Source organism: Xyrauchen texanus, chromosome 35 (genome assembly GCF_025860055.1).
Source record: "Xyrauchen texanus isolate HMW12.3.18 chromosome 35, RBS_HiC_50CHRs, whole genome shotgun sequence".
NCBI classification, from domain to species: domain Eukaryota; kingdom Metazoa; phylum Chordata; class Actinopteri; order Cypriniformes; family Catostomidae; genus Xyrauchen; species Xyrauchen texanus.
The window spans coordinates 8,160,509-8,188,346 of NC_068310.1; the positions used below are offsets into that span (position 1 = coordinate 8,160,509).

The 27,838-nt window shown below is 44.5% G+C and overlaps 1 protein-coding gene across 3 annotated transcripts in view; it reads right to left on the minus strand.

The window, feature by feature from the left end:
* Positions 1-27,838, minus strand: part of LOC127629311 (leucine-rich repeat-containing G-protein coupled receptor 6-like) — a 184,814-nt gene that overhangs the window by 33,271 nt on the left and 123,705 nt on the right. For 2 of the 3 annotated variants that reach the window (XM_052106471.1, XM_052106470.1), the window contains exons 4-6: positions 23,631-23,702; positions 5,679-5,894; positions 5,098-5,169 (exon numbers count right to left, since the gene is read on the minus strand). In XM_052106471.1, coding sequence (XP_051962431.1) covers positions 5,098-5,169; positions 5,679-5,894; positions 23,631-23,702 — 360 coding nt within the window. The remainder of the gene's footprint in view (positions 1-5,097; positions 5,170-5,678; positions 5,895-23,630; positions 23,703-27,838) is intronic. The other variant, XM_052106472.1, reaches the window with a different exon arrangement.

Genomic DNA, 27,838 nt, shown 5'->3' on the forward strand with positions numbered 1-27,838 from the left:
ATGCATCGGAGAGTGCACTGGCGATGTCGGACGCCGATGACTCAACTGGGCTGTCACCTTCAGGTCTGCCCGCCCAGTCTGAGGCTGACACAGAGCTGACTGTCATGCTTGCTCGGGCCATCACGAGCATCCGGTTGGACTGGAACCCTCCACCTGCTGGAATACGCCTGTAGGAATACGTCGTCTTTGGCGATCAAAGCCTACATTGCCGCTAGACAGGCCGCCTCCGCCCTACATGCCATGGCCATCCTGCAGGTACACCAGGCCAAGGCACTAAAAGAACTGCACGTGGGTAGTCCTGATCCCGATGTGCTGCTCAATCTGTGCTCGGCGACTGACCTCCTGGCAACAAAGGTCACAGCGTGAGCACTCGGGCAGGCGATGTCCACCTTGGTGGTCCAGGAACGCCACCTGTGGCTGAATCTTATCAAGATGAGGGATGCCGACAAAGCCCGCTTTCTCAATGCGCCCATCTCCCAGATCAGACTTTTCGGCGACACAGATGAGGACTTCGCCCAGCAGTTCTCGGCGGTGAAGAAGCAGATGGAGGCCATCCAGCACATCTTGCCCCGGCGTGGCTCAAGATCCCACACGCCATCTGCTCGCTGAGGCGTCCCCCTGTGGCGGTGAAAGCCCAGGTGGCTCCGCCTCAACCCGAGCCCAGTCCACAGTCCCAGCGTAGAGCCCACCGCAGGAAGCTGATGCCCCCCATCTCTCAGGCCGGCACGAGGACCTGGAAGTCTCCTAATCGCTCCAGAGATTCCCAGGGAGCGAGATGTCTGCTACAGAGCTGGTATCCAGACCACTGCATCACCCGCTGGACGACCATGAGGTCAATTCTTTGTTTCCTATTCTCTTTTGTTCACCGCACAACACGAACGGGCTGCCGTACCCACATTGTCAAAAAAAGAGTGGTTTCCTCACTCCTTGGGTCACGTAATCAAGCTCCAGGCGAGGGAGCCACACCTACACCCCGCCAGTGGTGACAAGTCTCGAGGATGGCCCAAGAGGCCTGCCTCCTCAGTCACTAACCCGCCCTATGCCGGTTTCACAGAGCAAGGTAAGTGCTTTGAGCTCCCCCTCAGCACAGCCGCCTTGGGTCGAATCAACGCTCCCTGAAGTGATGTCGCCTGCTCCCCCTGTTGCGAGTCTCCACCCCCAGGTATGTCAGACGTGATCATCCCTTATTGCCCCTCGCCTGGAGCTTGAACGCATGGCTAGCGCTTTCCAATCCATCGCAGTGGCTGGCCAGGACCATCCGACTCGGCTACGCAATTCAGTTTGCCAGGCGGCCGTCCCGGTTTAACTGTGTCTGCTTTATTTCGGTGGAGGGCAAGAACGCCTTCACCCTGTGTGCGTGACCCTTCTTAGCAAGGGTGTGATAGAGCCTGTCCCTCCAGCCAAGATGGGGAAAGGGTTCTACAGCACTTACTTCATCGCAGTAATGGCCTGATCGCATCTTCACAAAAGTCACAGAGGCAGCTTTTGCCCCTTTAAGGGAAGTGGACATCCGCATACTCAACTACCTCAATGACTGGCTGAATCTAACACGTGAGAGAGTTGCTGTGTGCGCACAGGGATTTGGTGCTCAGGCACCTCAGCCGTCTAGGGCTTTGGGTCAACTGGGAAAAGTGCAAGCTCTCTCCAGTTCAAAGCATCTCTTTTCTCGACATGGAGTTATCCGACTGGGTTGGCACATCAAATGTCTAGAGTTGCTGACTGTACTTCTCGCCCTGCGGAGGCTATTGCTGTTAATCCAGGGCAAGCATATGTTGGTCCGGTCCGACAACACAGCGACAGTAGCATATATAAATAATCAAGGCGGCGTATGCTCTCGTCGCATGTCACAACTCGCGAGTCAGGTCACTGCGGGCGACTCATATCGTGGGCAGCCTCAACACCACAACGGACACACGTGGCTGCGTAAATATGCATTCTCCCCAGTGAGCCTTCTTACACAGGGATCAGGGATCAGGTGGTGAACCTGCAAGCACTGCCCTGGGAAGAGGCAGACCCAGCCCTGTCGTTGCTGTGTCGGTGCGTGCTTTGCACACTTACTTGGATCGTATGCAGAGCTTTAGATGCTCTGAGCAGCTCTTTGTCTGCCTTCATGGACAGTGGAATGGGAACGCTATCTCTAAACAGAGGCTTGCCCACTGGATTGTTGACGCCATTGCATTGGCCTACCAGACCCAGGCCGTACTCGCCACCTTGCGGGTTCGAGCACACTCTACAAGGAGTGTGGCGTCCTTGTGGGCACTGGCCAATGGCACCACTCTAGCAGACATCTGCAGAGCGGCGGGCTGGGCAACACCCAATAGCTTCGTGAGATTTTACAATCTCTGGGTTGAGCCGGTTTCTTCCCGTGTTCTTTCATGTATGAAAAGGTAGAGTTTGGTAAAACGGAACAGCTGGCTGGGAGTATCATTTGCGTATATCGCCTTTCCCCTCCCCTGAGGCAAAAACATGTGTTTTTACCCCTAGTTGAGTTCACAAAGTCATGGACCCTGGATGTCCTTACCTCCCTAGCCCTATGGTTCATGAACTCGGAGGAGTTCGCAGCCAGCCCCACTATAAGTCTAATATGTCTGAATGACTATTGGCCAGTTGCTCTAACATCTGTAGCTATGAAATGCTTAGAAAGATTAATTCTGGCGCACATTAAGTCGGTTATTCCAATCAATTTTGATCAATATCAATTTGCCTATTGAGCAAACAGGTACATGGATGATGCAATTTCAATAGCACTGCACGCTACCCTAACCAATTTGGGCCAGCAGAACACATATGTCTGGATGCTCTTCATTGATTTTAGCTCAGCTTTCAATAGCATCGTTCCTCACAAACTGGTCAGGAAACTCAGCACCATGGGTTTGGGAAATTCACTTTGTAATTTGATTATGAACTTTCTTACAAACAGACACCAGCAAGTTAAAATTGGAAACCAAACTTCCTCCACCTTGATTCTCAACACTGGAGCGCCACAAGTCTGTGTTCTAAGCCCTGCTCTCTATAAAAACGTTTTACATATGATTGTTCTGCAACTTGCTCTACTAACACCATTGTCAAGTTTGTGGATGACGTAACTCTGGTAGGACAGATAAATGACAACGACAAGACAGCCTACAGGCAGGAAGTGAAAAACTTGGCGTAGTGGTGCTCTGTAACAATCTTGTCCTAAACACTTCAAAAACAAAATAACTCATATTAGATTTCAGGAAGACCAGGAAATCCACTCATTCTGCCTTCTACATCAATGGAGAGGAGGTGGGAAGGGCAGAGAGTATAAAATTCCTGGGAATCTACATAACAAAAGATATGACATGGTCCCTGAATACATCACATTAGGTGAAGAGACACTTGTTTTGTTGCAAGTCCTGCCACATTGTGTAATGTCCCAGCATGCAAATATATGTTTAATATTATTATTTTGTGCACTTTTCTATAGGTGTAGGACTTTGTGTGAGCTATTTGGAGATGATCCTACTCAACATTTAATTGTAAAAGCAATGACAATAAATGAATCAATCAATAATATGCCTTGTGCTTGGATAGGTGCTCAACAGGTGCCGATTACTCCAGTAAACCCTGAGATGTATATTCACCGTTATGGTCTACCTGTCAGACAACACGTCTCACTTGGGCAGAGCTCTCGCTGTCCCTGGTCGCTATGTTTGTAGAGATCCCCCCCCTTCATGGTGGAACCTACCACCGCACCTCTTCCATGTGTGGCTACTGAGCCCATGTGTCGTATTGCCATATGTTGACCTCCCCTTTTGGGCAGGATGTGGTCTCTGCGGAATATTTTCCCCCTGAAAGAATAGGAAAGGAATAGAACACCTTCCCAGATGTGTATAATAGCGTTAGATGGCCCCACCCGAATCTAATACTCTGTGGAGAGAAAGCCTAGAGAGAAAAGGCTGTGGCTGCTCCCATGCTAGTTACGTCGCTTCACCCCCTCAGGGGTGTGGGAACTACATAACGTCTTTTGGGGCGTTGAGGGAGATTACGTGCAGACTGATGCTCCTGCTATTACGCACGCAGCAGCTTGCTTGCACCTGCATCAGCAGTTCACGTAACACGGTTCAGCTGTTGTGGCTCTCTTCTATAGGGACCTCTAGTGTCACTACATCAACACAACGTCGAGTGAGTGACAGAAGGTGTATGTCAAGGTTACTGTCGTAACCTCAATTCCCTGATGGAGGGAACCTTGTCTCGGCTCCTCAGCACAAAACCTGAATGGAGTGGCATTCCAGCTCCTTTTATACCTGTATGTCTGGGGGAGTTCCACTCGCCAATTCTCATTTGCCTTTTCTCAAAGAATAGGAGGTGTTCGGGGCTCCAAGAGCGACCCCTAGTGTCACTACATTGACACATCGTCTTGTACCCTCCATCAGGGAACAGAGGTTACGACAGCACCCATGACGTTACAATATTACCACAATACTAATTACTAATTACCTTCTGTCACTCACTCAAAATATATATTATATATTTTTTTATAATGGCACAGAGGCAGTGTTTACAGTTTTCGAGGAAATCAACCTACAAATGGATTACTTATAGTTGTCTTTGCACTTTAAGATGGGATTGGAAAAAATATTTTAACATTGAAAAGTTACACACTGCAGCTTTATATTAGTAGCGCCACTTCGCTTAGTTAATGACTCCCCAACACTGTTATTTAATAATGTATATGTGCTTCTGAATGGAACATTACTGAAATCACACAACACTGAGGTCATTACCAGGACACTATTGTTGCTTACCATCAGAAACTGAAAGTATGCCATACATCCTTTGATTTTAATAAGAAGTAAGATTGTGTTTTTTTAAACAAGGCACAGCAATTAATGTGCATATTTCAACAGCTGGAGTATTGTGTAAAGAATTATTTTGTTTACAGTCCATACAAAGTTTATGTTACACACAAACTAGTTTGCTAGTAATTTCATTTAATATTTATAGAAGCAGCCCCTTCCATATGGATTCCTATAAGATGTCAAAATCAAATAACAGAGCAGAGTCTGCTTGCATTAAAACAGGAAATGGGTTTATGTTGCTTTTATTGTTTCACAAAGGGACAATCTTACTTACAGGGTTTCGAGGCTGTTCAGTCCTTCAAAGCAGTTCTGTCCGAGAGTCCGGATCATGTTGTTATGAAGATGCCTGAACATGAAAACATTCATTGTGATTATGGTAAACATCAATACAAACACCTGTTAGCAGCACACATTGCTTCAAATAAATGTAAACAGGTGGCGGATGAGATATAAACCTAATCCACACTATAATTTCACTGCTTTGTAATTGAAAGAGTTTGGGATTCTTGTGGTGTCCGCTCAAACCAAGACACGTGTTCTAACATCCTCACCTTGTTTACTAATATCATTCCTTTAAACTTACACACACAGTAATTAGCATGATTTACCCAAGATGGACATGCTCTTTCGGCAGCCTTGTTTATTCAAGAACAACATTACAATCAACCAATCAGGCTGATTCAAGAACATTCATATAAACCTATACATTGCCTCTAATTCTAGGGGTGGGTTATGGTTGGGTTAGGGGTAGGGTTAGCAATATCATTTTTTGGAATATTACCAACAAATTATGTGTATCCAGAAGCGCATCCTAGTTCAAATAATTAAATAAAGAAGTAGGGAGTAGATACGTACAGCACAACCACGTTGGAGAGGTTTCTGAAAGCATAGTCTGGTATGTGGGTAATGCGGTTAAGGGCGAGGGTCATTGCCTGAAGCGAGGACAGGTCATTGAGTGCGCTCACTGGGATCTCTGTCAGGGCATTGTCATCTAGCCACAGGTGACGCAGGGACCGCATACCTGAGAAGGTCCTTGCCGGCACCTCCACAATCAGGTTGGCATCCAGACGTCTGTTTTTGGTGAGAGGAACACAGCAGATATTCAATGTTTTTATTATCGGATTTTATTTTATTTCTATATGCAGATTATGAAAAGTAATCAGTCATTTATCAGATGCTTTTGTCCAAAACAACTTACATTACACTGATTACAGGGACAATCCCCCTGGTGCAACCTAGTGTTGAGGGCATACACTTGATGGCTTTTACATCACTTCTTTCATTTACCAACCTAGATTCTTAACCACTGTGCGGCACCATTCCTATGATGATTGATGGCTGTTCAACAATCAAGGAGGGGCAGTCAGTTATATTTACCAGTCACCAGGTTGTGGCTCAAACTCTCACCTTTCATGTCAAAATAACAGGAGGAATTAGTGAAAATTAGCAATAAAATTGGACAAAGGGGGAAATTTAAGAGATGCAAGCCATTTGGTTTTAATAGTAATCTATTATGGCTTTCTATTATGCCTTTCTATGTAGATGGACATCTCTGAGCCTAAGTCAACAAGGCACTATACACTATCCACGCTTTATCAAAATATACTTAATGACCTCTACTAACTTCAGACCTGTTGTTCTATTGAGGCCTGACCTGGCATGACACGTTACTTGTGACCTAGTCAAAAGCAACACTCCTAGTCCATGCAGTGTCCTGTCATGGAATCAACTCCTTTCATTCTACCATCCTCAACAGGTAAAAAAAAAAAGGAAAAAAGGAAAAGAAAAAGCAGAGCCAACAAAAGCTAACAAAAGAGATATGTGCTGTGGTTTTGCTGTTTCTGATTTGATGATAACATGATTAAAAGATAAGTTCTTGGCTTCTTTTGTTTCTTTCCTTTGTTCTTCTGTTGGATTGTATGGATTGGCACCACTTGAGCGCTTTAGTTTTTCTCCAAGTGTGAGTGTTATGTGAGTGTTTTATGAATCTTTAGTTGCTCCAGCATGGACTTGTTTAATGAGAGTTTTGGCACACTCACTGCCCTTAACGTTTGAGAACGGAGCATCAGGAGCCCACAGGTGGTGTGCTCTGGTTTGTGGATTTTTATGTCTGTGAATTTAAATCTTTTGGAGAAACAAAGAGTGCTAAATCAAACAAGTGGGTTTAGAGTATACAGAGGAAAGTTGTGCAATCACTAGAGCCAGGCGTACAAGGGCTGCCGAGGCAATTAATCCACACTTGGTCCAACCACATGAAGGCATTCTTGAAAACGAGCTATTTCTCTTTCATTTTGCTTGTGCTCATATGGTGCAATAAAACAACAATTGATAATTTCATGGTTTGTAGCTTTTGCGGCATGGTGAGTTGATTTGGTTAAAGCCACCAAGCAATTGTTGTGCCATATTGACTGCAAAGCTTTAAGACACTCTTAAATCAACTGTTTTTCCCTCTGATTTTTGGCATTTAAACAAAGAAACTGAGCTAAAGATAAAAGCTGTGAAGAAACTATCAGAGGCTGCTGGAAATAATTGAAAGGGCAGGCGTTTGGAATTCTCACAATCTAAGAATGGAGTGAAGCCTACATTTCTTTGCAAGCTGGTTGTTCACAGACCTTGACATCTCCACAACCAAGATGAATGTCCTCCTTATGTCAACAAGTTAAGCCTTTGATCTAATAAATGTTGCCCCCTGGATTCAGTGGGCGGAGTGGGGTTGTGCCGAACCACAGCGCTCAGAAGAGTTGTGATGTATGATAGCAGCAGAACACGTGGAGTTGGCCGCAAGCAAGACCTTTCACCTTTGCACAGGCAATTTCTCACCTCCCTTCTGCCCTCCTCAAACAATTTCTCACCTCCCTTCTGCCCTCCTCAAACCTCGAGTCTGAAAGCTCAGGGAAATTCAAAGAGAGCATCAAAGGAAAATTAACTTGAACTCAAAGCACAATGCCATTTGGCTTGATGAATACTTAATTTTGCACTATGCTATGTTGTGGTGATCAAAACTGAACACTGGTATCTTGTTGGTGATATCTCAAACATCAAGCTAAAGATGGTCAAGACCCAAAACAACGTGTGTAACATTGCTTTTGTTGTTACTTTTTGGGTCTCATTTGTTGGCAGCATATGATGAAGAGGTATTGTACTGCCTTGGTTTAAGGTGTTATTTTTTTACTAGATACAAGTCTTTATCAGATCAGTATTTCAAAGATGAAATCCTGGGGTGGGGAGTGGCCTTGAAATCAAAGTATGCTCTGTGCTGAGCATAGCAAGTATAGCCTAAAGTCCTAAACTCTAGTGATGAAACAAAGATTAGTTTCATCCCCAATTCTCAGTCCTGCCCCAACCCATCTTCCCTCTGTCTACATCGGGCTGCAGTGGACTTTAAACCTTACAGCCCCCCTCCAGTGGTTAACTGATCCCTATATTATCATTACCCTAAATTACATGTTTTTTGAGAACTAAATGCCTTTATACTGTTGTGGGAACTCAGGATAGAGCACCTAGCTGAATCACTGCATATTCTTTGTTATGGGTGTTTGAAAGTGAGCGTAAATCGGCTGGACCTATGCTAGAACTCTGCCTCACTGCTGGGAGGATCTGGACACAGTCTGTGAGCGTCTGGAGCCCCTTCTGAATCAAGGCATGTTTTCCATATGGAAAAATCTCTGTTGGTGGCAAAGGAATTAAATTTGTACACCATGACTTTAATGAAAACGTATCGGTTACCTAACGTAACCTCGGTTCTTTCTAGATGAGGGAACGAGTATTGCGTAAGCTAGCTTACGCTACGGAAAGATTCATCTTTTCTGAGATATTGAAGCCAAAAAATTATCCTTAATTTTTGTATCCATTGTCAACGCAGTGCGGCAGCTGCGGACCTTGAGCGGGCTAGCTAGCGAGCTCATAGGTTGCTCTGCGGTAACTGCTGCAGCCTATAGACGAGCTTGGGCGAACTCGCATCCAATGAGAGGCGTCCGCGCGCTCACTGCATCAAAGCCCGCCAAAATGGCCGTGACTTGAGTGCATATAAGTGTAGTTCAGTAGGCTGGAACCCTGGTTTTCATTGACTGAAGCGAAAAGTCGCCGTGGCGCGAAAGCACGTGCCGGCTACGCAATACTCGTTCCCTCATCTAGAGAGAACCGAGGTTACGTTAGGTAACCGATACGTTCTCTTCACGAGAGGTTCTCTCGTATTGCATAAGCTAGCTTACGCTACGGGAACCCATTGTCAACGCCGTCGCGCCAAGCATCCACTGTATGAGCCCCAGGGAATTAAGGGGGGACCCGGGGAGCCCTTATGAGTGGGGAAATAATATTTGGCCGGCAAGAATGCGGGTCATTGATTGTGTAATACATAAGCACATAGTGGGAAGGGAGCGACAGAGCGGCGGTGCCGGTCTGTGTGGAATGTGTCCCATCAGTGCAGCTCACCAGGGAGCTGTAGCGTATTAAACCACTAGTAGCTTTGCCTGCAGAGCGGGCACTTCCATATTGTAAAATCTGACAAAGGTGGAGGGGAAGTCCATCCCGCTGCCACACATATGTCGTGAATGGAAATCCCGCTGGACCATGCCCACGAGGATGCCATGCCTCTAGTGGAGTGAGCCCTAATGCCCAACGGGCATGGCAGGTCTTTTGACGCGTATGCAGCAGCAATAGCGTCCACTATCCATCTAGATAGTGTCTGTTTCGAGGCGAGACCTTTGGTGCGCCCTCGAGCGAAACGAAAAGCTGCTCAGAGCGTCTGAAAGCGGTGGAGCGCGCAGTATACAATCTCAGTGCTCTGACCGGGCAAAGGAGATTGGCGTCGCGTCAGCTATCGGATGCTGGCAGCGCCGATAGGAAATGACCTGTGCTCTGAAAGGAGTACCGATCACCTTGGGAACATAGCCGTGTCTAGGCTTTAAAATGACCTTGGAGTCACTTGGTCCAAACTCAAGACACGCAGCGCTGACAGACAGCGCGTGAAGGTCTCCCACACGTTTGACTGATGACAGGGCAGTCAGAAAACGGTTTTGAGTGAAAGGTATTTCAAATCCACGGATTGAAGTGATTCGAAAGGGGGCTTTCATAGTTTCGAGAACTATAGAAAGATCCCAGATAGGAACCGATGGGGCGCGGGGGTTCATCCTTCTAGCTCCCCTGAGGAAGCGGATGACCAGCTTGTTTTTACCCCATGACTGGCCGTGCAGGGGTTCAGCTGAACGCTGCAACAGCCGCCACATACACTTTGAGCGTGGATGGGGATCTGCCCTTATCCAGCAGCTCTTGTAGAAATACTGAGCAGCGACGACACCCCACATGTCCGCGGGTCCAGGTCTCTGTCGGTGCACCATTTTGAGAACACAGACCATTTTGACGCATAGAGTCTTCTCGTGGAAGGGGCTCTAGCGTGTATGATGGTGTTTATTACTCCTTCTGGCAGAGCGACGGGTAGTCGTTGATCACCCACGCATGCAGCGCCCAGCTCTGGGTGGGGATGCCAGATTGTGCCGCGAGCTTGAGAGAGGAGATCTGCTCTCACTGGGATGGCCACGCGCTGTCAGTGACAGTTGCGTAAGCTCCGGGAACCATGTCTGATTCTCCCAGCGGGGCTATGAGGAGCACCGAGTGACGCGTTTCCCTGATCCTCTGCATTACCTGTGGCAATAGCGAGACGGGAGGGAAGGCGTAAAGCAGGCGTCTGGGCCAGTCCTGGGCCAGCGCGTCCTCGCTTTTCGAGAAAAATATTTGGCAGTGAGAGTTCTCTTTGGACGCAAAGAGGTCTATCTCTGCTCTGCCGAATAGGTGCCATAACGTCTTGTAGCGAATCAGCTCTATATTCTTCCACCATTAGGAAGCGAATCAGATCTATGAAATATTAATAATCAATCATAACTTGTTATAATCGATTATGAATATTTGGATCAGTTAATCGGGTTAACTTGATGTAGCTACATTAACATTACAACCAAATACTCGGTTCATCCCGTGAACACTCAATTTTGGTTATTAATTAATTAATTAATAGAAATGTACATTTCCGGGGCAAGGGAAATGTCTTTCTTACTAAGTATTAAGAGCAAGTAGTCAAAATCTATGATTAGTGACTTTAGATATGAGCTTGAGACACAGACAACTTTACATGTGACATGAACAAGACTTTATTAACTAGACTAAACATTTAAACTACTCTAACATACATATACATACATTCATACAGTTTACCAAGGGAAAGAGGGCTGAAGCAGAATACAGGAAGGCAAGAAGTTATAGCATTGTTTGAAGTTCAGCAGATCAACAGCCTGAGCAAACCATCATATTAGTTCTGACACGCCCTTTTTAGAAAGGGGTTAAGGATACTTAATGTATCAAATAATGAGACTAAGTTTGATACTTGCATGTCCCATTTGAATTAAACTGTCCTGATGCAATTTGTTGAGGCTCCAGTTGATCTTTGATGATGTTGTCTTGATGAGAGAGAGAACCAGTGAGAGTCAGAGGATCTTGGTGAATGGGCAGTCGAGGCCGTAGCCTGGCACACGCTTGGGAGTCCTTGGGGCCTTCTAGTGTGGCATGATTCAGCGAGAGAGTGAGAGAGCACAAGGCTCAGAGAACCAGAAAGGCAGGAAGCCGGAGGAGCATAACAGAGCTGAAGAGATAAGAGAGAGGATAGAGCTAAGAAGAGGAAGTGGGCGCAGCAATTTTATACCCTCGGGAAACAGGTCCCACCTCTCATTGGCTCGACCAATAAGAAGGGTTTGAGTTCTAGGCGGGAATTTGGTTTATTGCTCTTTGTTGTAAAATTGCCCATTGCATGTGCAAGAAAGAAAATAGGAAACATACTGGTAATACTAATATGCTGTTGTTATCGACATATCATGTACACAGTCATTTCAATCTTCAAAATACCAAGTTATAGAGACCAAATATGCCACACATATGATTTTGGTTAACCATAGTATGCAAAGTCTGAAACATTAACCCATTAGTTTGCAAGAAAACATAGATCAAGCACATTTAAGGGAAAATGTGAGATGGCACATTAGATACATGTCAATATTTATCACATGGATATATAGAATATATATATAGGATTAACAGGGTTCATTTCTCTTTCTCAGTAAGAGAATGAAGGGAGGGTCAGCACTTCTCTGAACATTCCTTTGGAGGTCGTAAAGGCCTCCATTACTCTGGGCAGGAGAATGATTCCTTTGTTCCGTCACGGCTCATTTGCATGTTTCTGGCTGGGTTTATGACGGTAAGAGATTTTGGGCTGAATGACTCAAAAGATGGCAAAACATAACGTAATATCATTCTACGAAGATCTTATATTCGAATTTAGCTAGGCCAAATTGTAAGGTTTAATTTGATACCAAGAAAAGTATATTTGGTACACTTAATAAGGGAATATACACTGAGGCTATTAAATATGAGGCCTCAGAGTTTAAAACACACAACGAAACAGTTCTAACGAGTTTGATATACCTCAGAAATACACAACATACAGGGATTACACGTATTTCATTAGCAATATGCAGTTCTGTGTTTAACTGAAAAACACACACACACACATTGTTACGTTCAAAGTTTCCCCCTTCCTGTCCACACGATAAGCACGTGGTGAGCATGCGGATGTCACATGCGGTTCTCTGTCAATAGTTCATTGTCTCTTTGTCAATACATTTATTGTGCTTGTGGAGGCTGGTTGGTGCTATTTCAGTAATTAGGGGGGGGGGTTTTAACAGTAAGTTCTTGTTTGTTCGGGAATCTGTTAAAGCCACTGATCCTCCGCCATACCTTACAGTCCCCCTTTTTCGCCAGGTGGTGTCCCTGTTGGAGACATCATCGGACGACAATCATCACAATGGCGGATGGCAGGTGAATCATGAGGGTTTTGTAGCAGGTGGTTGTTCCACGGTGGGTGATGTAGACAGTAGCCACATCCAGGTCTCTGCAGCAGGTGCAGAGGCAGCAGGTGCCTTGACAGTGTGTCACCTGTCATTATGAAGTCAGTTCGTTTGAGGCAGGTGCTTGTTTGTGGCTGCAGGGAGTGGTTATGGGCATTGTGTAGTGTGGAGAGAGTTTCAGACTGACCTAGTACTGGTAGCAAAAGGGCAGCAGGTGGCCGTTCGCCCTTGGTTCGGCACCCAGTCACCAGGTGTCTGAAGTCTGCAGTGTTACTCTGCTCTGGCAGCAGTGCTGACTTGAGCTTGCCTGAGTGGTGTTGGGCAAGAGTCAGAGGTTTGTTCTTCCCAGTACTCCTCAGGGGAGTTCTGTTCCAGGAGCTCTTTTGCTAGTGCTAGCAGCTCTTGTAACTCAGTAACAGGCGTTTCTAGCTGTCTTTGTGCAGCCTCTGTTTGGCACCTGTTTGAAAGGTGTACAGGAGGATGTTGTTGTAGACTGCTGTGGGACGTCCTGTGGTGTTTGCTGGGTGAGGCCTTGTGTTTGTTAAAGGCCTTCTGTGTCAGGTCACGCAGTTGTTGGATAGGCATTGTGTGGGGGCAGGCCATAATGCCTAAATGGTGACTTACCATAGGATGGAGGTTTCGGAGGAAAAGGCTCTTGAAGCTGGTGTCCTCCTCCATCCCAGGTTTGTTGCGAGCTCCGAAGTAAGCTCGTCTGAGTCTGTGGTAGTAAACATAGGGAGTTTCATGCCGACCCTGTTTGGTGTCTAGGGCAGCGATCAGTCCGTTGTTAGACTCTGAGAATTCCCTTATGATGGCTTGTTTCAGCTGCTGGTAGTTAGACTGGATGTTTTCTGGCTGTCGAGCCAGAAAGCGTCGCAACTCTGGGCTGGACGTGATCCAGATCAGATGGAGTCTATCTTGATGGTTCACACTCATCAAAGACTGCAGGTGAAAGTCAATGTCTCGCAGGTAAGCGTGGACGTCGTGGTCTCCTGCAAGCTCTGGTGTAAATGCAGGGATATGTCTGGCCATTCGGTTGAGGTCTTTGAGTGTCGCTACACGTGTCGTTTCAAGATTCGTCTGAATCAATCCTTTTCCTTCCGCGGCTGCAGAAGCTTTAAGGAAACTGTCCGATGACGTGTTAAGCAGTGGGGTTTGTCTCCCCTTTGTAAATCTGTGCTTGGCTGGGGGAGGTTTCTCTGCTGATTGCAAGTGGGGAGTGAGATGTCTCTCCTGCTGTGGTTCCTTTTGCAGCAGGTAAGAGTGTCTCAGTTCTCGTTGGACCATGTCAAGTTCATCTTTGGTGTTTTCCAGCTGCTGAGTCAGCACTTTAACTTCAGCTCTGGACACATTCAGTTGACCTTCACAGGCCATGATTCTGGCATCTTTGTCCAAGAGTTCAGAATTTGCTGTTTTTAACAGTGAATCTTTGTGAAAAAGTACCTTTTCCAGGTGCTCTCTAGCTGTCTTTTCCAACTGCTCTTGTTGTTTAGCAGCTGTCAGAGCCGTTTGAAGTCTGTGGATTACCTCCTGTGACTCCCTTCTGCCAGGGTCCTTGTGTCTGTCCTGAGCCTCCATCTCTAGCTGGTCTATGCGGTTTTTAGCATGTGTCAGCTCCGTTTGGGACTCAGTGATCTGGCGTTTGAGGTTGTTTACCTCCTGTTTCAAACCTGTGAGGTTGTGGGCCAGGACGATAACCTCAGTCAGATATTTGTGCTCATACCTCTGGTTTGAGTCGTCTGTCATTAGTTCTTTTCCCTCGTTTTCCAGTTGCTTTTTGTTCTGTTGCTGAAGGTCGTCAGCAGCCATGGATAAAAGGGTGTTCCTCAAAACACCTAGCCAGTCCTTTTGGCCTGCCATCTGGGCAGTTAGGCTGAGCATCTGCAACATTTTGGCACACTTCTGGTGAGAGTAAGGGCAAGAGACTAATGCAAGATCAAACAGAATTTGGAGCTAAAGGCAAAGTGAGACAGCAAGGTGTATAATGTACAGCTAGGTTTTGCTAGGTGTGGTTAACAATTGAAATGTGTTCCTGATTATTACTATCTTAGCTGCAAATAGCAGGATGCTCAGATTTGTGTGGATCTGAGTGGCTTTGCTAAAAGAGCGTAAGCCTAGATTTAATAAATGACTTAAGATGTTTCTTTGGGTCAAATTATTTATCAGCACTTACTGATAGCATACAACAGGCTTGATCTTTGAACACATGAAGAGGAGAAAGAAAGAGGAAGAAAAGAGCTTTCCTATTAGATTGTGTCTATTAGTGGTGCTCAAAATTATGCCATAGAAATCGTCTAGATTACTAGTGTAGCTGGCTCATAAAATTTAAGCAACTTGTTGCAAATAAACACAAAATCGAGAAGAAAAGTATGTCTAGTTACTTTTGCAGTTTTATGGGGAAATAAAACCACACTAGACCAAGAGGGTTAAATGGGAAAATTAATAGCTGACTTCTATTATTAGTAAAAATAATAAAAAGACTTGAAGAAGTGATTAAAATAGCAGAATAACCTTGTATTGGGAATAATCAATAGCACTTATGATTAACAATTAGATTTGCTTTGGACATCATTCTATAGTTGGTCACAGCTGTTGCGTGTTCAAGACCACACAATGTGTTTGTCCCTCTATAAAGTTTAGTCAACGTGCCATTGAAAGTTCCCAATAACTATAAAAATTATTCTCTATCTAAACAGTTTACATGTAATTAAGTTTTTAGATTTAATTAACAAAGTAACTGCAAATTTAGCTGAACAGCGTTCAGTAAGGGATGCACCTGAAAGGTGCAGGTGAAGTTAGATGAGAAGAATTAAAGTTAAGGAAAGAGAAAGTGAAAATTCAGAAACCAGAAATGGGGTTAAAGGAAAATGGTTTAGATCACTTCACTCTGCATGCACACAAGCTGTAGATAAAGGCTTCATGTAAATTATGCTAGCAGCTAACTGTTGAAGCTATTAGTTAGCTTAGCCTAAGCTAAGGGGCTGCTAAGTTGGGTTAGCTTAGCCATCTAGGCTGGTTTGTTTACAAAATGGCGTCGGAAGGAAACACGTGCTATCTGGAGTGAGCACTTCCTGTGACAAGTCGTTGTCATGGGAACCAATGCACTTCAGAGTTTCAGTGAGTGAAACACAGGTTTGATCACCAGGAAGCTAAGCCTTTTAGATGCACAGATAAAGTTTAGATGAAGGACATCAATCTAACTATAATTTGTAAGGCCTTTATACTGTGAAAAGGGGAGCATCGCCCAAATCTACATTTATATAACACTGTACTGAGATTTCTTCATCAGAAACAGGTTAAGCAATCAATTCTGGTACAGTTTACATGCCGCTGAGCTGAGATTCCTTCATCAAAACAGACTTACACTTTAATACTGAAATTAGGGTTTCTCCGCTAAAATCATATTACTCGTACACTGATACCTTTTGAAAATATGCTTAAATGTTTTAAAACTCTTTCAACTACAGTAGAGATGTCAATTCAAGCCATCACCTTATCCGCATCCAAACAAGCCAGCAACTAGTGAAGCAAATGCCGTTTCGCATGTCATGTCCTATTCTGACCGGAATTATTCAATGCACACTTTTAGGTTGACAGTGGTTCAAGCTCATAACCTTTGTTTAATCATGCCCGCACATTCTCCACCATTATGTAGCGAATCAGCTCTATATTCTTCCACCATTAGGAAGCGAATCAGATCTATGAAATATTAATAATCAATCATAACTTGTTATAATCGATTATGAATATTTGGATCAGTTAATCGGGTTAACTTGATGTAGCTACATTAACATTACAACCAAATACTCGGTTCATCCCGTGAACACTCAATTTTGGTTATTAATTAATTAATTAATAGAAATGTACATTTCCGGGGCAAGGGAAATGTCTTTCTTACTAAGTATTAAGAGCAAGTAGTCAAAATCTATGATTAGTGACTTTAGATATGAGCTTGAGACACAGACAACTTTACATGTGACATGAACAAGACTTTATTAACTAGACTAAACATTTAAACTACTCTAACATACATATACATACATTCATACAGTTTACCAAGGGAAAGAGGGCTGAAGCAGAATACAGGAAGGCAAGAAGTTATAGCATTGTTTGAAGTTCAGCAGATCAACAGCCTGAGCAAACCATCATATTAGTTCTGACACGCCCTTTTTAGAAAGGGGTTAAGGATACTTAATGTATCAAATAATGAGACTAAGTTTGATACTTGCATGTCCCATTTGAATTAAACTGTCCTGATGCAATTTGTTGAGGCTCCAGTTGATCTTTGATGATGTTGTCTTGATGAGAGAGAGAACCAGTGAGAGTCAGAGGATCTTGGTGAATGGGCAGTCGAGGCCGTAGCCTGGCACACGCTTGGGAGTCCTTGGGGCCTTCTAGTGTGGCATGATTCAGCGAGAGAGTGAGAGAGCACAAGGCTCAGAGAACCAGAAAGGCAGGAAGCCGGAGGAGCATAACAGAGCGAAGAGATAAGAGAGAGGATAGAGCTAAGAAGAGGAAGTGGGCGCAGCAATTTTATACCCTCGGGAAACAGGTCCCACCTCTCATTGGCTCGACCAATAAGAAGGGTTTGAGTTCTAGGCGGGAATTTGGTTTATTGCTCTTTGTTGTAAAATTGCCCATTGCATGTGCAAGAAAGAAAATAGGAAACATACTGGTAATACTAATATGCTGTTGTTATCGACATATCATGTACACAGTCATTTCAATCTTCAAAATACCAAGTTATAGAGACCAAATATGCCACACATATGATTTTGGTTAACCATAGTATGCAAAGTCTGAAACATTAACCCATTAGTTTGCAAGAAAACATAGATCAAGCACATTTAAGGGAAAATGTGAGATGGCACATTAGATACATGTCAATATTTATCACATGGATATATAGAATATATATATAGGATTAACAGGGTTCATTTCTCTTTCTCAGTAAGAGAATGAAGGGAGGGTCAGCACTTCTCTGAACATTCCTTTGGAGGTCGTAAAGGCCTCCATTACTCTGGGCAGGAGAATGATTCCTTTGTTCCGTCACGGCTCATTTGCATGTTTCTGGCTGGGTTTATGACGGTAAGAGATTTTGGGCTGAATGACTCAAAAGATGGCAAAACATAACGTAATATCATTCTACTGAAGATCTTATATTCGAATTTAGCTAGGCCAAATTGTAAGGTTTAATTTGATACCAAGAAAAGTATATTTGGTACACTTAATAAGGGAATATACACTGAGGCTATTAAATATGAGGCCTCAGAGTTTAAAACACACAACGAAACAGTTCTAACGAGTTTGATATACCTCAGAAATACACAACATACAGGGATTACACGTATTTCATTAGCAATATGCAGTTCTGTGTTTAACTGAAAAACACACACACACACACATTGTTACGTTCAAAGTTTCCCCCTTCCTGTCCACACGATAAGCACGTGGTGAGCATGCGGATGTCACATGCGGTTCTCTGTCAATAGTTCATTGTCTCTTTGTCAATACATTTATTGTGCTTGTGGAGGCTGGTTGGCGCTATTTCAGTAATTAGGGGGGGGGGGGTTTAACAGTAAGTTCTTGTTTGTTCGGGAATCTGTTAAAGCCACTGATCCTCCGCCATACCTTACAGTCTGGACTGTTTGAGCGTGCAGGGACCATTCCCCTGGGGGAATATTGTCTCTGGACAGTCTGTCCGGGCCGTCATTCAGGTGGCCTGGCACATGCGTTGCCCTCAGCGAGCGCAGGTGGCACTGGGACCAACTCAGTATGCGTTTCGTCAGATGGAATAGATTCCTGGATCTGACACTGCCCTGACGGTTTAGGTAGGATACCACAGATCTGTTGTCCGAACGGACCAGGACGTGGTGACCCTGAATGACCGGGAGAAAGCGCACGAGCACGTACTCGACCGCTATCATTTCCAGACAATTTATGTGAAGGAGCTTTTCCTGAACTGACCATAGGCCGAAAACCGAGAGCCCTCACAGACCGCCCCAACCCGTGTTGGACGCCGTCTGTCGAGATGACTTTTCGGCGAGATACAGCTCCCATTGTCACTCCCCGCTGATACCATTCGGCCACTGTCCAGGGCTGCAGAGCTGAAATACAGGTCTGAGTCACCTTGATGGGCTGGCGGCCTGTGGCCCAAGCCCGGCGAGACGCGGGTGTTTAGCCAATGCTGAAGCGGGCGATGTGCAGTAAACCCAGCTGAAGTACTGCTGCGGCTGAGGCCATGTAACCTAGCACTCTCTGGAATTTCTTCAGAGGCGTGAGGCTGTTCATCTGAAAAGATGCGGCTAGTCGCTGAACACGGCTGCAGCTGTGTAGATAAGCTGAGCCGACATTGCCACGGAGTCTAGTTTTATTCCAAGGAAGGAAATTGTCTGACTGGGCTGTAGTGAGCTCTTGGTCCAATTGACTGCAAGACCCAAACTGTTCAGATGGCTGAGGAGAACTGCTCTGTGAGACAGAAGCTCCATATGTGACTGTGCCATAATCAGCCAGTCGTCCAAATAGTTCAAAATTCACAAACCCTGACTCCGCGAGGGGTGCGAGCGCCAGCATCCATGCACTTCGTGAAAGTACGGGTGCTAAGGACAGGCTGAACGGAAGGACGGTGTATTGATAAACCTGGCCGTCAGGCTGAATCTCAAGAATGGCCTGTGACGGGATTTATCTGAATCTGAAAGTATGCATCTTTCAGATCGAGAGAAATAAACCAGTCCCCTGGCGCACATGCACGAGGAGTTTCCTGATTGTAAGCATTTTGAACGGTCTTTTGCAAGCACCTTGTTCAAAACCCTGAGATCTAATATGGGTCTGAGGCCGCCGTCTTTCTTGGGAACAAGAAAATAACGGCTGTAAAGCCCCGACTCGCTCAGAGAGGGTGGCACTTTCTCTATGGACCTTTTGCACAGAAGGCTTGCTATTTCTGAACGAAGCATGCACGCTGCTTCCGTGTTCACAGTGGTTTCGAGCCGCGCTCTGAAGCGAGGAGGGCGGCGATCGAACTGCATTTTGAACGGTCTTTTTGCAAGCACCTTGTTCAAAACCCTGAGATCTAATATGGGTCTGAGGCCACCGTCTTTCTTGGGAACAAGAAAATAACGGCTGTAAAGCCCCGACTCGCTCAGAGAGGGTGGCACTTTCTCTATGGCCCTTTTGCACAGAAGGCTTGCTATTTCTGAACGAAGCATGCATGCTGCTTCCGTGTTCACAGTGGTTTCGAGCCGCGCTCTGAAGCGAGGAGGGCGGTGATCGAACTGTAGCAAATAGCCCTGTTGTATTGTGCTTAACACCCACTTGGATATCCCTGGAATAGATTCCCACGCTTTGAAGCGTAACGCTAGAGGGTGAATGGCCAATTCGCTCTGATTGCCGCACACAGAGCGCTGAACAAAATGTGGGGGCGTTTAGTGTGTTTATGCATGATTGCTCGCAGACAGCATGAACAGGCTGTTTTGTGAGTGACTTCCCGATCGGAATGAATGGGGAAAAAGTCACATCTGTTACGTGATGCGCAAGCATAGTCATGGGCACGGGACTTACACACAGAGGAATGTTTGCTGGCCGTGTAACAGAGCGGGCAGAGAATGGGCGCGCGCACGTATTCAAGGGCGCATTTATTGACTCTAGCGCTCGAGCGGTTCGTAACCGCTTTATGAGAGCGTGCTCTGATAGGGGCACGGGATGTGTTATGCTTGTGTGTAGGGGTGAACACTGGGTTGTGGGCACATTTTCTACACATAAGACATGTTTGCTCTTTACAAGATTTATTTGGGTCGCTGTGAAAACGGCGTTTGAGTGCAGGCAAGCGGGCAGTGTCACCGGCTTGTTGGCTGCTAAATTTACCACTGCAGTAGCCTGAGAGAAGGGGACTGACAGGGGGCGAAGCTTTGACGGTAGTCCGGCCTCGGCGGGACTGAGCTGTCGTTTGTTCAACACAGTTAGGAAGACTTCGGCTGCTCGGGTTTCAGCGTTACCTTAGATCGAGGCCCGCGGGGGGGCGGCGGTCTGCGGCGGCTGTCTGAGTGCAATCGAGGGCGGCCGCCCTGTCGACGCTGAGAAGTCTGAGTTTGTTGAACTGGGCGCTGTGAAGAGGCTCGTGCAGGAGGCTGATCACGTGAGCGGCCTGCAGAGGAGCTAGCGCGACGCGGCAGGAAGAGGTTCATGGCTTGGGTGGCTTTCTGGACTTCTGAGAAGCGGTCAACAATGTCAACAAACACTCACCGCGGAGCCGAAGAGACCGGTCGGAGAGAGCGGTGCGTTGAGGAACGTGGAGCGCTCTGCTTCTCCCATGTCGGCTAGTGTTAGCCACAAGTGTCTCTCGGTCACAGTCAGCGAGGCCATGCACTTCCCTAGAGCTTGGGCTGCAGCTTTGGTAGCTGGCGGCGAGGTCTGTCGGCCAGTAGATCAGTAACAGCCTCTGGGTGCCTGCCTTTCTCATCCCACTCCGAAGAAGGTCTGCTTGTAGGATCTGTAAAACGCCATTGAGTGCAGAGCAGATGCGCTTGGCCGGCGGCGGAATAGGCGCGGCCAACATAGGCGGAAGTCACTCTGCAGGCCTTAGACGGGAGCACAGGCTTGGAACGCCATCTCGCGGAGGGCGGACAAAGGTGTGCTGCTACCGAAGTCCTCGACCGGGGATGGAGGAGTAGCCTCTCTCAGTGGCGCCGCCCACCGACGCGAGAGAGGTGGAGACGTGGGAACGGGACCTGGCTGAAAAAGGAGCTGCTCCACGACTTTGCAAATTCTGTGTGTAATTCCGGCAGGAAGGGAGCGGCCCGGCCGCGGGTGTAGAGCGGCGATGGCTTTGAAGAAAGCAGCCGCCGAGTCTGTTGGGTGCCTGCTCAGGGGCGGTGACCACTCGAGCCCGAGGCGGTCGACGGCCTGTGTGAGGAGGCGTGTTAACTCCCCTTCGACCCGGCGCTGGTCCTGCTGGATTCCTGGGCCGAGGAGGAGGCTTGGGAGCCTGACCACTCCTGCTGTCCGAGCCATGATAGAACAGCGGCCCTTATCCTCCGCCTCGTCATCCAAGATGGCAGCAGTGCGGCCGCCGGCGGCAACTGCGCTGCGCCCGGGGCGGGAGGGTGAAAGCGATGTTCGAGGGAGAGGCTCCGGCGAGGCAGTCGCTTCAACCACAGTTTCCGGCAGCCTTTGTGAGCGGCGCTTCTTCCTGCGCGGCTGAAGGTAAGGCGGCGCGGCGGTTTCTGCTTTGAGCACTTCGAGTCGAGCCCGCAGGGTCGACATCGGTAGCTCCTCGCAGAAATCGCATCTGCCCTCAGTAAGGGCGAGCTCTGCGTGCCCCAGTCCCAGGACGCCTTTCATTGGATGCGAGTTCGCCCAAGCTCGTCTATAGGCTACGGCAGTTGCCGCAGAGCAACCTATGAGCTCGCTAGCTAGCCCGCTCAAGGTCCACAGCTGCCGCACTGCGTTGACAATGGATACTAAAATTAAGGATAATTTTTTGGCTTCAATATCTCAGAAAAGATTAATCTTTCCGTAGCGTAAGCTAGCTTACGCAATACGAGAGAACCTCTCGTAAGAGAACATCCTTGCAAAGGTAGAAGGAAATGAGCACATGGATATTTACATGGAATTATTCATTTGGAAAAGGTGGGTGTGTGGCTCCACTCTGGGATGCTGACTGGCATCAGGAAAACGGAGTAACTGAAAGGAATCAAGGGGTGGATGTGAGTGGAGCAGATGGATGAGGCCAGACAAAATCCCAGACAATATTTGGATTCTGACCAGTTAGCAAGGGGGTGTGATTCCAATTAGGAGGGAAACATTTGGACCTAAAGGTAAGGGAAGAGTAACTGATGGAAAATTATGCTCTTCACTGCTCATTGAATCTACCAGTGCTCACTCAGGAGCCAGAGCACAGTCTCTGGCAGTTCCCTCATGGGTTCCAGATTCGCAAGGAGCCCTGTAAAGGTTCATCTGTTTGATTGTTCTGATATTAAATGTGACAACGTTATATTTTACCTCCTCAAGTATCTTGATTGGCCTCTCTGGATAATTTGTCTCTTTTGTGAGTTATCTTAAAGCTAATATCTCATTGAGAAAACCTATAAACCCAAATCTGCTCAATTCATTTTCAGTTTGTAATCATCTGGATTGTACAGACCACACAAAAACTACTAAGAATTTGTTTACTTATCTGTTCTTTATTTGTTTGATCGCATCTGACGTGAACTACAAGGTTGTCCAAATACATATGTCCTTGGCTATGTTTATGCCAGTGATTGAAAAATTTAGAAGAAAATCTATAACCAAAACCTGTACATGCTTGACAATTGTACAGTCAAAGAAAACCTGTTTTACAACTGCCATGTGTGTCATAAATTGCAAACATGATTCTCCCTGGTGGGGAGTTCTTGATTAAGAGCCTAATGGTCCTAATAGGCATATAAATAACTGGGCTTTCTTGCATCAAGAGAGTTACCTCATAGCTAGATTACAGTGATAGGCCAAATATCCCCACTGCTAGAGACTGGGGTACTAAATAGTTTACTGTGTTACTCATGCTGCTTGTATAGTACATATGATATAACATTTGACACATGAACTTCATACATGGTCAAAGAGGTATTTTGAGAGTGAGCAGTTCCACTTATTCTCAGATATTTTGTTGTTAATTCATTTTTCTTTTTTAAATTGGTCTTTCTGAAAGAGTAATATAATAATTTGTTGTATGATTGAAAAATTTTAGAAGCAAAATTACATTTCAGAAGAAACTAATCACTAAAAGTCAATTGTGTTGTATTTCAGCCATTAAGCTGTGTTGTGGTTAAAACTGGGAGGTTTACACTTGGAAAGAAATGTTGCTTTAATATATGCCACCGTTCCATGTAAATCTCTTACATCCCACATTTGCTTGTGATCTCTTAAAGTGTGTTGTACTTACAGAGAGAGCAAATTGGGTAATTCCCATGGGGCTTCACTGGGCAATCTCTCCAACTGGTTATTCTGCAACATCCTGCAAAGAAACCATGTGTAAATGATTATTACAACAAGATTTTTTACATGTTCTTGAGAAAACGTAAGCAGTGCTTGCCCGTGCAAATGTTACCGACATGATACTAGGGTGTTGTGGATAATTACCAGGCATTGTTAGGTATCTGCTAGGGTGTTCTTGGTTGTTGTTAGATGGTTGTTTGCTGGCTAAAGTCAAAGGAGCTCACCCCTAACTCACCATGATTATCTCATCCCTAGATGAATATATCTTATGTCCCTGCTTCAATGTAAGTCTATGAGTTTTTTCCTTTCATTTTATCGTCTGCTAGTTCAAAATCGCAGATCCGATCACTTAGAAAAGTTGTAGCACAACTCTCCTCAACACGCCGAATGATTTGAGATTTTATTCATCTCAAACTTTGCAGGATGAAACACTTCCAAGTTAAATACTTAGTGTTTATTTTTTAATTCCTATTCTTAAGTATGAGCAATAGTGAATGCTTTCCTTAATAATTTGTCATGCTCTGATGGTTGCTAAATAATTATATATAACTTAAAATATTAACCATAATGACTATTAACTCATAATTAGTCTAGCATATAGCTAGCCTACTATCTGAGCATCCAGGGGCGGCCATCGTGAGCACCAGGAGCTTTCCCAGTGGGATGCTGAGCAATGTCCTAAAGTGATATAGGCAGACGCCTAGGACACAAACATTTCATTGCACAAAAATACATGAATAATCAATATACATATAATCACATTGTTTACATCAATTAATTTCACTTTGAAATTGAACATATATTGCGCACTTTGCTGAATAATGCTCACGCCTGACAAAAATGCAAAAAAATAAGTTATGAAAAATATTACTTTGTGTCTTAAATATTCATTTAATTCTTGAAAGATTTACTTTATTTAAAGGATGGCTGTGTTAGTGTTTTGCACTTTTGCATGTCATCGAAAAACGCTCACACAGACTGAACATATTTTTATACTTTACATATATATATATATATATATATATATATATATATATATATATATATATATCTTTAAGGTGTTGTGTTTATAGGCCTTATTTAAAATATGTAATTTTATTTATATCGTTTGCCCAACTTTGCTTCCTTATTTTAACTGGTGTTTTAACACTCACTTTTGCACATATTCTGGCCATTTTTTATTTTATTGTTTTGCAGGAAACAAACATTTACACAGTTATGTGTGTATTTGACATGAAATTTCATGCATTGCAGGAACAATTAATCAAATAATTTTTCATTAATAAAAAAAAAAGCACTAATTCGCTGCTTTTCCTTCACTTGCCAGTCCACAGGCACGATTAGTCCACAAGACTCATTTCAATTATTTATTTAATCATTAATCCACCATTATATCATGAGAAACATTCATTCAGCCAGATGTCCAAGCTTCTTTCTGGAACTGTGCAAGTAATGAAATTATCAAGTGAAATGGAAATCAAGTAAATGGAATTAAATGGTTTTAGGAATGTAATGTTTGATTAAGATAAATACCCACTAATTCAGGATCCTTCAGTAAAAAAATGGACCCTTTTACAAATATTAGCTGTCAATAGAAATTTATTTTTTCAACACAAAATGTTTTAATTGGGCCAGAAAATAAAATAAATGAGCCGGTATGTTATGTTATCGTGTATTATGGGCCAGATGAAGTGGGCCGCTCTTGGCCAGGAAGTTCAGGGCTATTTTTAGTCCCAGTCCGCCACAGTGAGCAGCAATGGGTGGCGTTCGGTTTTATTAAAGAAATACAAAAAGTCATGACTTGTCATGCCCATATGTGTAATTTGCTATGTGGTGTATCAGAAATGTTACAGTATATCATAATACTGTACACACAATGTATTCAAGTATTCAGACCCCTTCATTTGTTTTCACATTTTGGTATGTTGCAGCCTAATGCTGAAATGCTTTAAATTATAAATTTTTTTCCATATCAATCTACAGTCCATACCCCATAATGACAAAGCAAAAAACAGATTTTATGTATAACTTTGAAAATTTAATAAAAAGAAAAAACTGAACATAATTGACATAAGTATTCAGACCCTTAACTCAGTATTTAGTGGAAGCACCTTTGGCTGCTATTACAGCCTCAAGTCTTTTTGGGTATGATGCGACAAGCTTTGCACACCTGGATTTGGGCCATTCTTCTCTGCAGATCCTCTCAAGCTCTGTCAGGTTGGAAGGGGGTCATCGGTGGACAGCCATCTTCAGGCATCTGTAGAGATTTTTGAGTGGGTTCAAGTACAGGCTCTGGCTGGGCCACTCAAGCCACTCTTGCGTTGTCTTAGATATGTGCTTAGTGTCATTGTCCTGTTCGATGGTGAACCTTCGGCCCAGTCTGAGGTCTTGAGTGCTTGGGACCAGGTTTTATTAAGTATATTGAGGCCAAACAGTTCAATCTTTGTTCATCAGACCAGAGAATCTTGTTTCTCATAGTCTGAGAGTCCTTTAGGTGCTTTTTTGCAAATTCTAAATGGGCTTTTATGTGTCTTGCACTGAGGAGAGGCTTCCATCTGACCAATCTGCCATAAAGCCCAGATCGGTGGAGTGTTGCAGTGATGGTTGTCCTTCTGTAAGTTTCTCCCATCTCCACAAATGATCTCTGGAACTCAACCAGAGTGACCAACGGAATCTTGGTCACCTCCCTGACTAAGGCCCTTCTCCCCCAATCGCTCAGTTTGGCCAGGTAGCCAGCTCTAGGAAGAGTCATGTTGGTTTAAAACTTCTTCCATTTATGGATGATGGAGGCCACTGTGCTCATTGGGACCTTCAATGCTGCAAAATAAATGTCTGTACCCTTCCCCAGATCTGTGCCTCGATACAATCATGTCTCAGAGGTCTTCAGACAATTCCTTGGACTTCATGGCTTGGTTTGTGCACTGACATGCACTGTTAACTGTGGGACCTTATATAGACAGGTGTGTGCCTTTCCAAATCATATCCAATCAACTGAATTTACCACAGGTGGACTCCAATCAAAATTATAGAAACACCTCAAGGATGATCAGTGGAATCAGGATGCACCTGAGCTCAATTTTAAGTGTCATTGCAAAGGCTGTGAATACTTAACAACATGTGATTTTTTTCATTTTTTATTTTTAATAAATATGCAAAGATTTAAAACAAACTTCTTTCATGTTGTCATTATGGGGTATTGTTTGTAGACTTTTGAGGAAAATAATTAATTTAATCCATTTTGGAATAAGGCTGTAACATAACAAAATGTGAAAAAAGTGAAGAGCTGTGAATACATTCCGGATGCACTGTATATTGTAAGGAGCTTGTCAGCATGGTTAGCTCTCAGAGATAAGAGGGTGACAGGCAATTTAACCCTCTGGGGTCGACGTATACTCCGGCACGTCCTCGGCATTACAGCAGAAACAACATACAATACTCCATAATTTTGGGGCATACAAGTAAGTGTAAGACATCATTAGAGACTATAAAGCGTCTAATTTTATTTATGTACCCTCACAATAACAACAAAACCTTGTGCTTTTGTAAAATAAAGAAAATAAAAAGGGTGAGCTCACAGCAGTCTCTTTGTTCACAAGCATATTTCTGAAACATGTCACAAAAATGAACTGAAACTCTCCTCACACAAACATGAAACATATGTCTAAAGAAAGCTTAACATGTCTACTTTTAAATAAAATAATTCAAATTTAAAACAAATATTCTCCTGCAATGTAATCTGTATGAAACAAGTGATGTATAGTTTCTCCTGGCTCAGCTAATTATCCCTAATGTGATCACACCCACGGGCAGAGGGCGCTATTCATACGGTAATGTGCTGAGGCGATCAACGCAAATGGTGAACGCCCCCGACTGTGCCTTAAATACAACAAGTTCATTCACGGCTAAAGCAGGTATTTAATTTCTATGCTGTATGATATAAATATGATATGTAATATGATATAAAAATAAAGTGAATATTTAGATTATATTTTATCTAGTGTTTATGCTGCTTCATCATCAACAAAGCTTGTGCTTGAAAATATGTGTTCAGGTTAAATTAGTAAAATGCACTTTAAATATGCCCATATTAGAAAATCAGCATATTATAATGATTTCTGAAGGATCATCTAACACTGAATAATGCAGTAATGATGC